General features: G+C 35.7%; 2 protein-coding genes across 5 annotated transcripts in view; one reads left to right on the plus strand and one right to left on the minus strand.

Annotated features, from left to right (window-relative positions):
• LOC116163545 (male-specific lethal 3 homolog) overlaps positions 1-14,273 on the plus strand; it is a 32,181-nt gene that overhangs the window by 8,425 nt on the left and 9,483 nt on the right. For 2 of the 3 annotated variants that reach the window (XR_004143759.1, XR_004143760.1), the window contains 3 exons: positions 2,495-2,634; positions 2,756-2,840; positions 2,892-3,050. Coding sequence is in view for 1 of the 3 variants with exons in the window: in XM_031477535.1 (XP_031333395.1) it covers positions 2,495-2,634; positions 2,756-2,840; positions 2,892-2,943 (277 nt within the window). In the remaining 2 variants the exon portion in view is untranslated. Of the gene's footprint in view, positions 1-2,494; positions 2,635-2,755; positions 2,841-2,891; positions 3,518-14,273 lie in introns of those variants that run through there. The other variant, XM_031477535.1, reaches the window with a different exon arrangement.
• LOC116163543 (inverted formin-2) overlaps positions 7,861-14,273 on the minus strand; it is an 89,194-nt gene continuing 82,781 nt past the window's right edge. For both annotated transcript variants that reach the window (XM_031477526.1, XM_031477527.1), the window contains 4 exons: positions 11,454-11,585; positions 11,130-11,402; positions 10,921-11,073; positions 7,861-9,545 (listed from right to left, as the gene is read on the minus strand). In XM_031477526.1, coding sequence (XP_031333386.1) covers positions 7,981-9,545; positions 10,921-11,073; positions 11,130-11,402; positions 11,454-11,585 — 2,123 coding nt within the window. In that variant the 3' untranslated portion in view covers positions 7,861-7,980. The remainder of the gene's footprint in view (positions 9,546-10,920; positions 11,074-11,129; positions 11,403-11,453; positions 11,586-14,273) is intronic.

Genomic DNA, 14,273 nt, shown 5'->3' on the forward strand with positions numbered 1-14,273 from the left:
GAAGCTGATCCCAAATTTATTTATTATCCCCAATCACAGAGTGACTCGCATAATGCCTTTTAGAGGTGTATGTTTTGTAGGTATTCCAACTGCATTATGTAATGCTGTCATAACAACGAAGTGACAATGCCTCCTATTATATAATTTATTTGTTACTCAGTTGTAAACGTTGATTAACAAGACAAAACGCAAACGGGTAAACGTCATGTTTAAACGCTACTGACTTGTAAAACTGACAGCAGACCTGTAAAACTGACAGCAGACTTGTAAAACTGACAGCAGACCTGTAAAAATTTTACAAGTTAGTAATCTAGTAATTTCATTGGCCAGAATTAATGCGAAGTCTCTATTACATGGATCACATGATATTTTAGACATTTCTTCAAGATCAATTTAAGAACTAATTATTTACGTTTACTATTGTTTACAAATGAGTAACAAATAAAATATTGTACATTATACGCCAGGTAATAGTTTTTACTGGCTCTAGGAGATAACAGGCTCGCCTAACGGCTCGCCAGTCAACTTCTCCTATCGCCAGTAAAAACTCACTTACCTGGCTAATAATGTAAAATACTATTACAACTTTATTCTCCATTATGCAATTTCTTTTACATATGTTAATGTTTCAGCTTGTACTATGCCATCAAAAATGAGTTGCTGTCGAGTCACCGTTGGAATTTTTGTTTCCATAGGAAATCGTACTTAACTTGAACTTCCAAAGGCGACTCGACAGCAACTCATTTTTGATCGCCCGTTATATAAAAATTAAGGTAGATAACAGGATGGTTTCTATAGCATTGTAAACCCCTAGTTAATGGTACCCAAGCGTTAAATTGTTGACTATAGAATGCTCATTCGATAATGAATAGGGGGCATGTTAAAAAAACCCTTGAACCCATCCATTGGTATTACATATTACTATATTAGTTGTGCATTAAAAAAATACTATATAGGGTGTGTCATGTAACAGTGGATAATACCTTTTGTTTTTTCATTTATAGTTATTCCACTGACCGTTAGTATGTTGGGTAAAGTCCACAGGGCGTGTTGGGTAATGTGTCGCTTTCAATAATTCTTATAATAGTGTTTACAATTTACTGACGACAGACGGCGTCATTTTCGCAGTCATATTGTGGAATGTAGAGTGGCGGCTTTCGCGCCACGTTCAAATCTTGATAGCATTCGGCTGAGTCTGCATGGTACGAATGAGACTCCTATGTTGTCGTTTTACTATGGCGATCTTTTATGTGTTGGAACCTTGGGACGTGCGACACAATCGGGACAGGAATTAAGTAAAAGACAGAATTTTTGTGCGTTCGAAGGAATTAAGATAAATGAAATTTATTACGCACGAGGCTTGGTTCCAAACCGAAAAGCCAGGGAAAAACGAACCAGCAAGAAAAAAAAACCGGCATAACACGCAAACAGAAATACGAAATTCACACATATCTCAAATCCTACAACGAAAATCGAGTAATCGAGCCAAATGTTGGTAAACAAATTAATCAAACAAGATACAAATGACATCATAATTACAAATGGTAAACAAAATAAATCATTTGAGTATAAAACACATGAAACACATCTAGGGTACAATTTAGATAAAGTAAATCATAAAATGATAAATTGCATGTACCTACAGAGCATCCAAATGGGCACGACTTTGTTCTGGCATCGTCCACCATTAATTTAACACGGAGAGTGCATGTGGGAATGCCAGAAAGCTAAAGTTGTCACCCCACATACAATCCCGCATTTTAAACAAAAGAAAAGTTAATTAGGGGGCCCTCCTTTTTTTTTAGCTAGACTGCATGAAGTTCTTCCTTTCCACGGAAATAAATGATTAAGCCAAACATTTAGGGCTAACATCACACTGCCCTACTCCCGCGTGAATAAAATAATCGTAAATATTATCATAAAATAGGCCGGCTTAATAAAGTGCATAGTGAAGCCAAGCTAAAACGTTGCTCATCTAACGGTGTACACAAACAATAGCGGCCCACGAAATACCTTCAATCAACAGGTATCAAATCTAAAGCAAAGTTGAAATCGCAGCAAAGTAATATATGAAATTTAAAAATTGAGTTTAAAATAGATTAAATAGGTAAATCAAAGAATTAAAACGAGTACTGGTAACACTTGGAAAAATATCAAACACAAAGAACACTGCAATACAAAAGCAGTAAAACCGGTAGACAAACACCTGCTTTTCAACAAAGCTGGACAACCACTACTCGCGTCGACGCCACCCTCCTGTAATATGTACTTCTCGCCTGCTGGTTTTAACGACTGCGCAGAACGGTGTTCTGAAATTACTTTCGTTGTAAGCTGTAGGGGTAGGTATAACATCACATCCCTAATCCACTTCTTCTTTTGCTGTTCAGGCCAGCTCGCAGTTTCATATTATTACTGAAAGTCTTGGATGATTTTCAGTAAAAGTTATGGTCGTCTGCTTGTAAAACTTTCTAATATCTTTTTATTTTTTCAACAGGGCGACTAGGAATTCTGACACGATGTCGGTTAGTGTTACCAAATTTTTCTCGTGGAAACTGCTTCCTGAACATGTTTTTATCCAACAGCCACTACCACCGTCATTACTGTATGGTGCTACACATCTATTGCGTTTATTCGGTATGTATTACTACTAAATTTTTTTTTCAATTGAGAAGTGTCCCCAAAACTATGCATGGAATTTTCTGTTGATTAAGAAAGTACAATAAATATTGATTTAGTAAATGATGATTTTTTTTAGTGAAATTACCCGAACTGTTAAATACGTGTACTATGGCCGAAAATAAACTGAAAGTATTACATGGGCATCTAGAGTCGTTTATGGAGTAAGTAACATCCAAACGTAAGTTCTCCTTTCTGATGCACTTCTGTTCTAGTTTCTTAAGTCATCATAAGGAGTGGTATAGTGATAGATTTTATAATGATTGAACACAAGTAATGTTGGAAGTTATGTATTTGGTAACAAATAAATTATGTAAATTCGTCACAATTATAAAAATATAAAATAAGTTCACTGTTAACAGTAACAGCATGTGGTAAGTAGTGTTAGTTTTATTTATTTCATTTTTTTAATAATACTGTGTACAATGAATTACCTAACATTACAATTTCGCTGCACACTATGTGCATTGTACAAATAAAATGGTACTAAACTGCAAATACATGATCAAATAATACATTGGTCTAAGCACAAATCACATCTGGTTTCAATGAATAAACAGTGGTCCAATTCAGTTAGATAGAAGGCATTCTACAGTTTGTTATAGGTTGCGGTTTTTACCAACTCTCATGGTACTTCTTTGCACGAGTTTTTTGGTATTGGTTTGGTTTGACATTTGACTTACCTGATGAATGGCTGTGATCACGATGAATTCGAAACTACCCTTAAGCTAAGTTCAGTTTAAATGGCCACGAAAAACAAAAATCATTCTTTTGTTTCTTATTTATGTAAGAATAGATTTGTCACCTCTAATTTAAGTCTATAAAAAAATTGGTCCGGCCACTCAATTCACCCTTAACAATTAGCCAATGTTTGGCAAAACCACAACCTTCTATTTGTCAGAAGTGAGAATCTCTACAATAACATTTGAAAGAGACATGCTGTATAATCAGGCTTAAAAGTAATGATGCTGCAATTCGCCGTAAATTTGAAATTCAATTATTTTTAATTAATTACCAGAGCAGATAATAAGAACCCAGCTTGTTGCTGATAGTTCATGACATAATGGGCCGTATGAATAAAAGTAAGCAAATGCTTATACTTGCAAAATTCAAAGTAAATACTCGTAACTGCCCCTTCATACTGGTCTGTTTAGCATGGTTTAGCAGCGCTGTACTGCGTCCTTTCCTTTTGCTTAGAAGCGTTCCTAAGTCGCCCAGTGCGAAGGAGCACTTACGAGTATTTACTTTGAATTTTGCGAGTATAAGCATTTGCTTACTTTTATTCATACGGCCCAATATGTGAATGGCGCAAAACTTTTATAGGATGAGGTTAATAACCATTGGATAGATTTGAGTGGGTGTGATATGAAATATACAGGGTATGGTAAAATTTGTTTATATTGAAATATTTTCTCCCCTAATTATTTTTCAACAAAGTTTTAAGTAAATTTTTTGTTGTGGGAAGTTGGAGGAATTACGGAAATTATACATTAGCATTTTAGTAAAAATCACTCGTTCTGTGAAATAGGGTCTTCCTGAAAAAAAATATAGTAACTTTTTTGTGTCTTACTATAAAGTTTATAACCTGTAATTAAACATCTCATATACAAAACCTTTTTTTTCTATTTCGGTGTCACAATGATGATTTTGTACAACTGTTTTCGGCCTAAAACAGTTGTACAAAGACAGTGATTATAGTCGTTTTCTTTGGTAACTCATCTCTTAAGTTGGCAGTTACTAGTTAGTACAAGTAGGTACTTCGTTGGGTACTTCCATGTTTGAACTTCAAAATGTCAGTCTTACTACGCTGCCAACCTAAAACTTAAGGCATAAAAAGTGTTCCCAACATAAAACATGTTAGTTCTAATGTTCCCTATAGTTTCTGATAATGATTTTTTTAATTAAATTAAAGCACCGAAATAGAAAAAAATAGTATGAAAAACGCGTGTTACAATGCTTTATACTCCTATCTTGCGGACACTCGTGGCTACGCTTCGCGTCGCCACTCGTGCCACAAGATAGTCGTATTACAATAGGTCGCATTGTAACACTTGTCTTTCAATATACTATTTTCTAATTGCAACATGTCAGGAAACAACATATAAAACTTTCAAATTTTGTCATGCAACTGACGACATGCCGATAGTGGCCGAGCGTCGCTTACGTCACTACGCAAGTTGCCGATAGGGAGTTATATTAGTGCATGACACTGATAGGAGTTCGATTCCACTTATTATGGCAATCTGCCATAAGCTGAGTTCTGAATGGTTCGTAAAGGGGCAGTTAGATAGTCTGCCAAAGGTTGAAGTGTTAAGGGGAGTCAAAGCCCAGAAGCAAATCTGTTATGGTTCATAGGAAGTATAACATCCAGTTTATGTGTGTATAGTGCAAGGTATAGTGTAGGTACCTAATAAAGTATGCACCTTACGGGTTTCAACGAGAAAATTATGGTGTTGGATATGTGGAAGTGAAAATAGAGAAAAATGTGTGCACTGTAAGGGCACAGATATGCCCAGAACAGAGTTCGAAGTGAATCATATTCTGAATTGCAATTACAATATTACATATCGATGGATTTTCGTCGAACAAAAATTAGATTTTTACGCAAATACTAAATTGTATTTTGTTGTATTTGAACAGACGCAGAATTTTTCAAGCTACAAGAAACCTATTTACAACATTGCTCTAAATTAATTAGGGAAGAAAATATTTCAATATAATAGGTATACAGTGCGTTCAAGATAAAAGGGTCACCGCAATATCTTTTTTATTTGGTGTGACAGAGCAGATCAATCAAAACTTTATTATTATTATAATTTGCTGTACGACAACGTAAAATATGCATATGGTTGATTCACAAAAAAATGGAAAAATTTGTAATTCAATATTTATAGCGCGCTCGCACCCCCATATGCAGTATGGGGTCTTATGGACTAATTGCCTCTCTTACTAGTTTGCGTCATTCTTCGATAATACTATCCTTGTTTCTGACCGCATTGATGTCAAATTGGCATATGATTAAATTGAAGTATTAAAACAAAACATAATCTCCTTGTGCTGTCATTGTCACGTTTTGTATGTCCATAAGCACCATACTGCATCTGGAGGTACGAACGCGCTATAGAAAACTTATGAAATTCTAACATGCCGTCTGCCATATCACACAGAAAAGACCTACATCAACTTCTTCAATGTTTTGCGCGATACGATTTGCCCGTGTAGCACAACAAACGCAGCGGATCCTGACAGCACACAGCATGCTAGATTTCATAAGTTTTCTAAATATTGAATCACTAATTTTTCCATTTTTTTGTTCATTACCCATATGCATATTTTACGTTGTCGAATTGCATTTGAAAAACAAAAGTTGCCACGATGATACCCGATGTTTCAATATGCGATCGGATACATCGTAATGTTGCATATTATATTGATCAAATTTTTCGTATCTCGCCAAATAAAAGAAATATTGCACCCTCTTATATCGAACATACTGTATATTTGTAAGTTATAATAATTAAGGTGGAACAGATATTTCACCGAGTATTGGATATTCGACATGTGGTCATGGTGCGTTGAGTTTAGCGCCGCTCAAGTACTGCCTATACGATTGGAAGAATTTGGGCATGTTCATCAGAGGTCATCGTGACTTAGTGATTAGGGAAGCAAATATTAGTTTCTTGCACTTTATTAAAAAATCATGGTTTTGTACTATTGTGTATCAGGTTGAATATTGTGTTACTATCTGTTATTCGCCCGGATATCAAAATATGGCCAGATACCGGATAGTTACAGGATACCTGTTTCATCTGTAGTAATAATCATCACACAATTGTTGTCTCTAGCTCCCTATTCTGCTTAATTCAGCATATGAATCAACTGTTCTGCTTAAAGAAACTCGAATGTATGTAATGAACAAAAGTAATAACGTATGTCTGTTAACATCATCCCCCCATGTCACAATTCAATGGAATGAAAATGAAAAATTTGTTGCTGATGCCAATAGGTGACACAACAACTCATTTTTGATCACAGAGTATTAGATGTGACTAAAATCATCACTCAAGAGATCAAATTTGTTACTCACACCATATACAGGGTGTCCCAGATCTGGTGTCAAGAATGATATCAACATGAAATTCTAGGAATAGCAACTTCCTTTTGTTAAAAATGGGTGCAATACTGGATTTTTATATGATTAAAGAAATGATTTTGTTCTCTTTTCAAGGATGTGAGATCGCATATGATTGAACAAAGGAGTTCTATTGGTCTTCTAGTATAAAAACAGTCACTTCAACCATCGCAGGTAGCACTGCAAAAACTGAAAAAACTGCAAAACTGGTCGTCTGTGAGGTGTACACAACTTATGCTATTATATTTTCATCTCTATGTAGCCCATGCGAAGAAAAAGATATGTTTTGCAGTGGGCGGCTACATGCGACTGTTTTCATACTAGATGGCGTATAGTAAAGTAAATTATTTTAACATTTTGAACAAGTAGGCGAGTTAATTTTTTGAGTCGATCATCGATTATCTTTCACCATTAAAAAAAATAAAAAACACTTTTTAACCATTTAAACTATGTTTGACTAATGAATTATTAAATTGATTAAAAAAAGTTAACTAAGCCTACTTGATTAATTTAGTTTTATTCTTTGTACAATTATAGGTATAATGTCACATCGAAAAGAGACTAAAAATCTGTTTGTATAAAAATTAAATATGGCACCACTTAACAAAATAATGCAAGTTGATTACCCTCCATCTTGAATTTCATTTTTAATACCATTTTTTAGTTCGTTCTCTCAAAATGAGAAATGTTATTACATTTTCTCACAACTTTTATAATTCTGAAGCAGTTTTTTTTAATCCGACCCAATTTTGCAAACTATTTCAGATAACAAAGTAATATTTGCCATTCTAACTTTTCTGGCAAAAAACACTTGTACTTATTTAGCAATAAATTAATGTTTGAACTCCTTTCAAAAACACAGTGCTGCTTTGGTTAATAATGTGGTCTTCCAATCGATCTCATTACTTTTCAGCGTGATTATAACTGTGTTGTGTCACTTGCACCTACTCTTATCTATATTGATTCACAAATTACAACTGCGTTTTCCTAATCTCTCTGATTTAGAAATAATTTTATGGATTGCATACATAGAATAACAGAAAATTGACTAGTTCTTTTACTCATGTCTGTGTATTTAGGCAATGGCTTAAAATGTATTGTTTGACGATTATACCTACTAATTGAAATAAAATGAGGGGTTGAAAAACCGCTTACAATTAATTCTCACCGAATTATTTCATTCGAAACACTGGCGTCTGGATTCTACTAGGTAAACTCGAACTAGTCTTGGTAGTGCTAGACGTCGTAGGTTTCATGAATGATGACACTTGGTTTTGCGGTCTAGGTGGCTTCTGGCTGGATGTGGGGGGCGTTCGTCGCACTAAACCACCTTTATTTGTTGAACCTAAGATTTTTGCACTAGGTGTTCTATTTATTGTTTTAGAAGTGTTGCAGTTTCCATTGGTAGGAGCCTTTAGTTGAACTCTCTTGACCGTGCAAGTTGATGTTGCACTGTTTAATGAACTACGAGAACTAACCAAACTATTTCGCGAGTTAGATCGTTCTACAAATTTTTTATCGGGTGCAATTGATTGCAACTCCATCTTACGCAAACTAATGGACCTTCTAGGTATAACGCTAACTTTTGAAGATGGTGCGGATTGTTTTATTGAATTATTACGCGCGACTTTCTGCGATGAGTTACCTAGTAAATTTTTCGTCGCCATTTGCACTTGCTTTGAGTTCTTTCCTACGGAATTTGGAATATGAGTCCTTCCCGTCACATTAATAGATGGCCGATTGTTGTCATTGTAACCTGCAATTATCAGATTGGCGTCAACCATATCAGGTTCATAATTGCCACCAGATGAAGCACCTTGACTGGGCGACTCAGACATCAAACTTTGAGTTTCTTCAAATCCTTCGTCATTCTCATGCTCCTTTGATTTACGACTATGCGAATCTTTGATATCAATGGGTGACGACACGTTTAACTGTAACGCTTTCTTCACTTCCTCATGATTTATTCCAGTTTGATGCCGGTTTCTTCGCGTTATAGAGCTCTTTAAATCTGAAGCTGTCTCTGCTTGATTTTTCAAACGATCTTGCCAAACTTTTAATCTGCCGTCTTTATCCAAGTTTGATTCTTCACTAACGGTCGTGGAGGTCTGCAAGGGAACTTGAGACGGCTTTATAACTTGTGCATCTATCACTAATTCAGGAGACACTGCATCTGTATTTTCAGATGTTCTCTTATATCTCCTAGTTCGCCGAGTAGCCGAAAAACGATCAAACTGTCCATCGCCTAATGTTGCAGATCCTTCAGTCTCATGAGCACACTGTTTGTCTTCTTTTGATCTCGTCATCAATCGTTTACATGGGCTAGGCATACTTGGTTCACGCTTATCAACCGGTGTAGGTGTAAATACCCGCCGTATTGCTGGAGGTGTTTCGATGTTATCTTGATCTATATCTACCTTGTTGCCTGAATCGGAATCGTTCATTTTCTGTGAAGCTGCGGATCGTTTCTCTTTTTCTTTTACGGGGGTAGCAATTTGGGATCCCGGATTACAAATGTACAATGTAAGTTTGTCTGAAGCTGGTCGTGCAGCTAAGGACGAAATCAGTTCCTTTCGATCGATTGTAGATGATTTCAAATCTGTAGTATCTGCAGAAACCCTGACTTGCGGCGCATGTCTATGACGCATGGATTCTTCTGCCGTGGCCTCTGTGCTATTTGCAACGTTTAAATTTGATTTTCTCCAAGCTGATTTATCCTTGACTGATGGCTGCGCTTCTAGATTACATTAATGCATTAGTAAACATCACATACTATTTGTTAATCATATAGTTACAATAAAAGAGCTGAGTTCCGAGCAGTGTTCGTAAATGGCATACAGAAAAATGTGGCGCTAATTGAACAATTGGAAGATTCTGGCAACATAATTGACTTTGTCACACACCACACTCTCATAAACATATACAGGGTGGTGACTTGCGTAACGTATCATAGGGATTTCGATGTAAAATTCATAACATGCCATTATTGGCTCCCCGAATTATTTTAGAGCAAAAATGTATTAAAGTTTTTTGTAGAAAAAATTTTTTTACGCCAATCAACCGTATTAGTTTTCAATTTTTTTCATATAAAGACGGAAAATTGGAAAAATAAAACCCGCATCTTTTTCAATAATCTGCAAATCCATGGAATTTTCTAAAACAAAAAGATATCCAGTTATCAATTATAGTCTAAGAGCCAGTGAAAAGCAGACCCAACATATTTCAGTAAACCCTCAATTTTGTCCAAAGACTCTTATACTTACTGTTCATGAGTGGGGGACTAGCTTAGCCAGATCGAGGTAGGTTGAGTGGCGCTCGGGTGAAACAGCTATAAAAATTGCACCATATTCGAAAGTATTTCAGTAAAGCTGCCATTGACATATTTTAAATTATATCATTTCTTTTATTGGAAAATCACGACGGCAGATAGTTATGGCGGTTATGAAGTCACGGCAGACGCTTCTCAAAATTTAAAAAAAAATGAATTTTAAAAATATTTCAGTAAATCTGAAATTTAAATATGTTATTCTTAACAGTATTTCTAGCTTACATTTATCATGGCAGACATTTTCATCGGTTATAACAATCTGGCAGACAGATAAAGTACCGCTCGAGCATACGTATACAATTATACATGTGTACAGTAAGTAAGTACTTACCTACTTTTCTGTTAGTTTAATCAGCATGTTCTTGAATTTACTATTACCTACTATTATTAAGCATCCTCAGATCTAGCCCTTTATAGTTTTGTATTGTCGTCCGTCCGGGACGGAACGGCAAAATGGCGTAGCGCATTTAAGTCATATATAGTCAACATCCATAAATACGGAATGAAGCTCTAGCTCATGATCGATAACAGAAGGTTATGGAGAAATTGGAAGATTCATTGCATTTTTCCCACACAAAAATAAAACAAATATAATAAAAAGTGCTGATACCAAATGTTCCAAACGGCAATGCAGTCTTCCCTGTTGATATAAAATTGTTTATTATTATTTTGAAATCATAAAGCAGTTATGAAAAGTACTGCCAGATGCCATCTATTAACACACTACGGACACACAGTTCGTATAACTTGTATTATTAATAAACAAAACCAGTTATATTCTTACCTTCAACTGTTTCCATTGCACTCACGATATCCATTTTATCAATTGTGGTTGATGGAGTCCAGTCCGGATAAACTCTTCTGTACACGGACTGACTGCCACTGTATACCTGCTTCCCTTCAGGTAACGTTTCCAAGTTACTACTTCTTTCACTCTCTGCATCAATATAGATTCGCTTTAATAATGCGGACAAAAAAGGTGACTGTAATTACCTGAATCCATTTCGAATGATCGTCTATTGACAATACGTTTTCGACGTGACTCATCTGTAATTTGATCACTTTCGTTGGCTTGCAACCAGGATTCGATTTTTTGCCGCCATTCTTTCGGTTTGGCTTCTTCTTCGCTAGGGGAGAATATTGGTTTTGATTCGGAGAGTGGTGAAGGTGAGGAAGGCCTTTCTCTGTCGTAGGAAAAATCGGCCCCCAATAGTGTTGGTCGTTTACGTGAAGCATTGCCGCGCGCTTTTCTTGCCCAAGACCGATCTAGAAAATTTTATTTCCCTAAACTATTTGAACAGCATATGATTTTCATACCTAAACTGCCCCAAGATTTTCTTTCGCGATTTTCATGACCCGACGTCCTCAAAAAATCCATTAAATTTCCTTCATCTTCTTCGGAAAGTACTCGACTTCTTCGCCTTCGCAAACTGCCATTTGGTGTTATATCTAATAAAAAAAGGTATCTATTATAAAAATGCACGTGGTGCGCAAAAAAATAAAGTCTCACGCGGGTGGACATCGCGTTTTGTAGACACTTATTTAGGCATTACTCAAAAACCTGATCTCATAATCAAAACAAAATTCTAAAATTGATATGTTTAGAAAAGCATTCTTTTGGCAAACATTGTTACAGAGACAGACAAAATAAGACGCTTATGTATCTATTACACAAGGATACTCAACCCTTTGCCTTTGATATTTTACCCTTCAGCCTTCTCCAATACGAGGTAAACTCGTTAGCCACAACAATACACTCAGCTTTTCTTATTGGAACTTTGTTTGCTTGAATCAAGAGAGCCTACCAGGTTATAGACCATTGTTCTAAAAATATCTGGACTGTTTGGTACCACAGTGTAAACTTGTGGATGAAATCCATATCTTTTGTATTATTATGTATATAAAGCGATGTAGTATACAAGAGGGATTTTTTTTTAAATATTGATTTATGAAAAAAATTTATTGTTAATAATATTTTTTGCTTGCTTTGAAAGTACCAATGACGTTTTGATTGTGCGTGGTTTGATAGCAATACTCTATAGCCTGTCTCACAATTGACGTCAACGTGAACGCTAACGCGAACGTGAACGTGAGCATTTAATTAAAACATGAATATTTACTATTTCCATTCACATATAACGCAACGGGAACGGGAAAACGTGAAACAAACGCGACAGTTGGTCAACTTTTATCTTTCCCGTTCCCGTTGGCGTTTTAAACATGCGCGCGCTTGCGATCCAGCCACATAACCTTTAAAGACCAAACTTAACTATTTCTGTACGAAGTATTGCATGATTATCCGTTTGTTGAATTGAATAGAATAGTCTGTGACTACCACAGAACACATTTTAATAAACAAAATATTCCGTGACAAAACTTAACACTCCAGGAGCGTAACGTTAATTGTGAGACTGCGAATTTGTTCATGTTCACGTTACCGTTTGCGTTTCCGTTGGCGTTTACGTTTGCGTCAATTGTGAAACAAGCTTATCTTAATTATCATGTAGAATGATAACTTTCAATTAAAAAATTAATTTTATTATTTTTCCAGATTTCTATAAATAAATTTTAGATTATCGAAACGTTATTGGTACTTTCAAAGCAAGCAAAACATGTCATGAAGAATAAATTTTTTTCATAAATCAATATTTTAAAAAAATTCCCTCTTGTATACCCCTGCGCTTTACACACTGTATAAGCACAAAGCGAATCCAATTAATAATCGATAAGAGAGACGAAAAATTTCGGGCCTGTCTATCACACTTTCACTAATGGAGTCTTGGAGTTTTCTGATGAAAAACACGATCGCGCATTTATAAAAAAAACTCAATGCAGCCTAAAGTAGATAGGACAAAGTAAAAATACATTGTAACGGAGTGAATTCCCCATGAAAAAATTCCCTGGCAGCATATATTAATCGTTTGAGTTTAAATAACTTCTCAAAGTTTTCAGTTCACATATGTTTTTGATCGATTCATTTTCGCTTTCAAAGTTTGTTTTGCAGTGATCGCACGTTATTCGTAAACGCTACGAAAATGACACGAAACATAAACGAACTTTTTTGTGTGTCAATAATGGAAAATAATATATTATTTTTTGTGGAAGATTTAATATAAAAATGTAAACATAAAAGTTATTTCTATATATCTCTTCGTCTATTTCGGTTTGGCCTGCGGTTTGAAATAAAAAGCGCAATCGTGATTTAGGTAAGAAAACACCATAAAACTCCACTTCCAACTATAATATTTCTTCACAATTTAACAAGCCGTTACTGTGCTATTGTTTGCGTTTTGTCCGTCCATCTGTACCCACTTCTGCGGTTGTGAACTACTTTTAGGGGAATTGTCCTAGAGGCCTGGATTTTTTTCCAATAAGGTATGCCAGACGGCTATCAAATTCGACTATCTTAAAGCCCCGCCCCCCCTGAATTATTTTCAGATATGTATGCTGGTTTTGGAAGTGAAACGTGCATAACTTTTACATGCGGCAACCAATTAGTCTCGGATTTTGCTTAGGCCTGCCTTTAGGTCTCATAGAAAGGAATTGTAACTGTCTTCCGTGATTCTTGTCGAGATCAGTGGGTGACTGGGAGGGGGGGGATATTGGTTTTATCTTTCATGGTACTTTAATTAAGAGGGTAGTTCGATGTTTCCCGGGAAATTTAGTGCGCGAGCACACTGATAATTATGTTACGAATTGTGTAATAATAATAATGATAATAATAATTAAAGGTCTCAATGAAAGGAACTGTTTAGCAACGATCGCAGCTCAGTACAAAAATGGTATGTGTGAAACAAAGCGGCCTCTAGGCCAGTTGGGAACGTCACAAATCATAACCAATCCCCGTACATATTCTTACGTGTCCCTGCATACAAATATACTACACTAGTTGTACCCCTATTCAACTTTGATTTGTTTTGTTTGGACCAGACACAATCTTGATTGTTAATCAATACGTAAGTTTTTCCATTACATTGTGGAACTCATCAATCTGGAGTTTTATTGAATATCAGCGGGCCTTAGAAATCAGTGACACCAAGTGACCAAAGTGCGCAAAATATCTTTCATTTCTACGAAATTTGGTATCTGCGTGGTTTTTAGTACGAAAATAGCGAAACCAAAATTAATTTTTGAAAA

The sequence above is a fragment of the Photinus pyralis genome, unplaced genomic scaffold (assembly GCF_008802855.1).
Source record: "Photinus pyralis isolate 1611_PpyrPB1 unplaced genomic scaffold, Ppyr1.3 Ppyr1.4_LG2, whole genome shotgun sequence".
Taxonomy (NCBI): Eukaryota; Metazoa; Arthropoda; class Insecta; order Coleoptera; family Lampyridae; genus Photinus; species Photinus pyralis.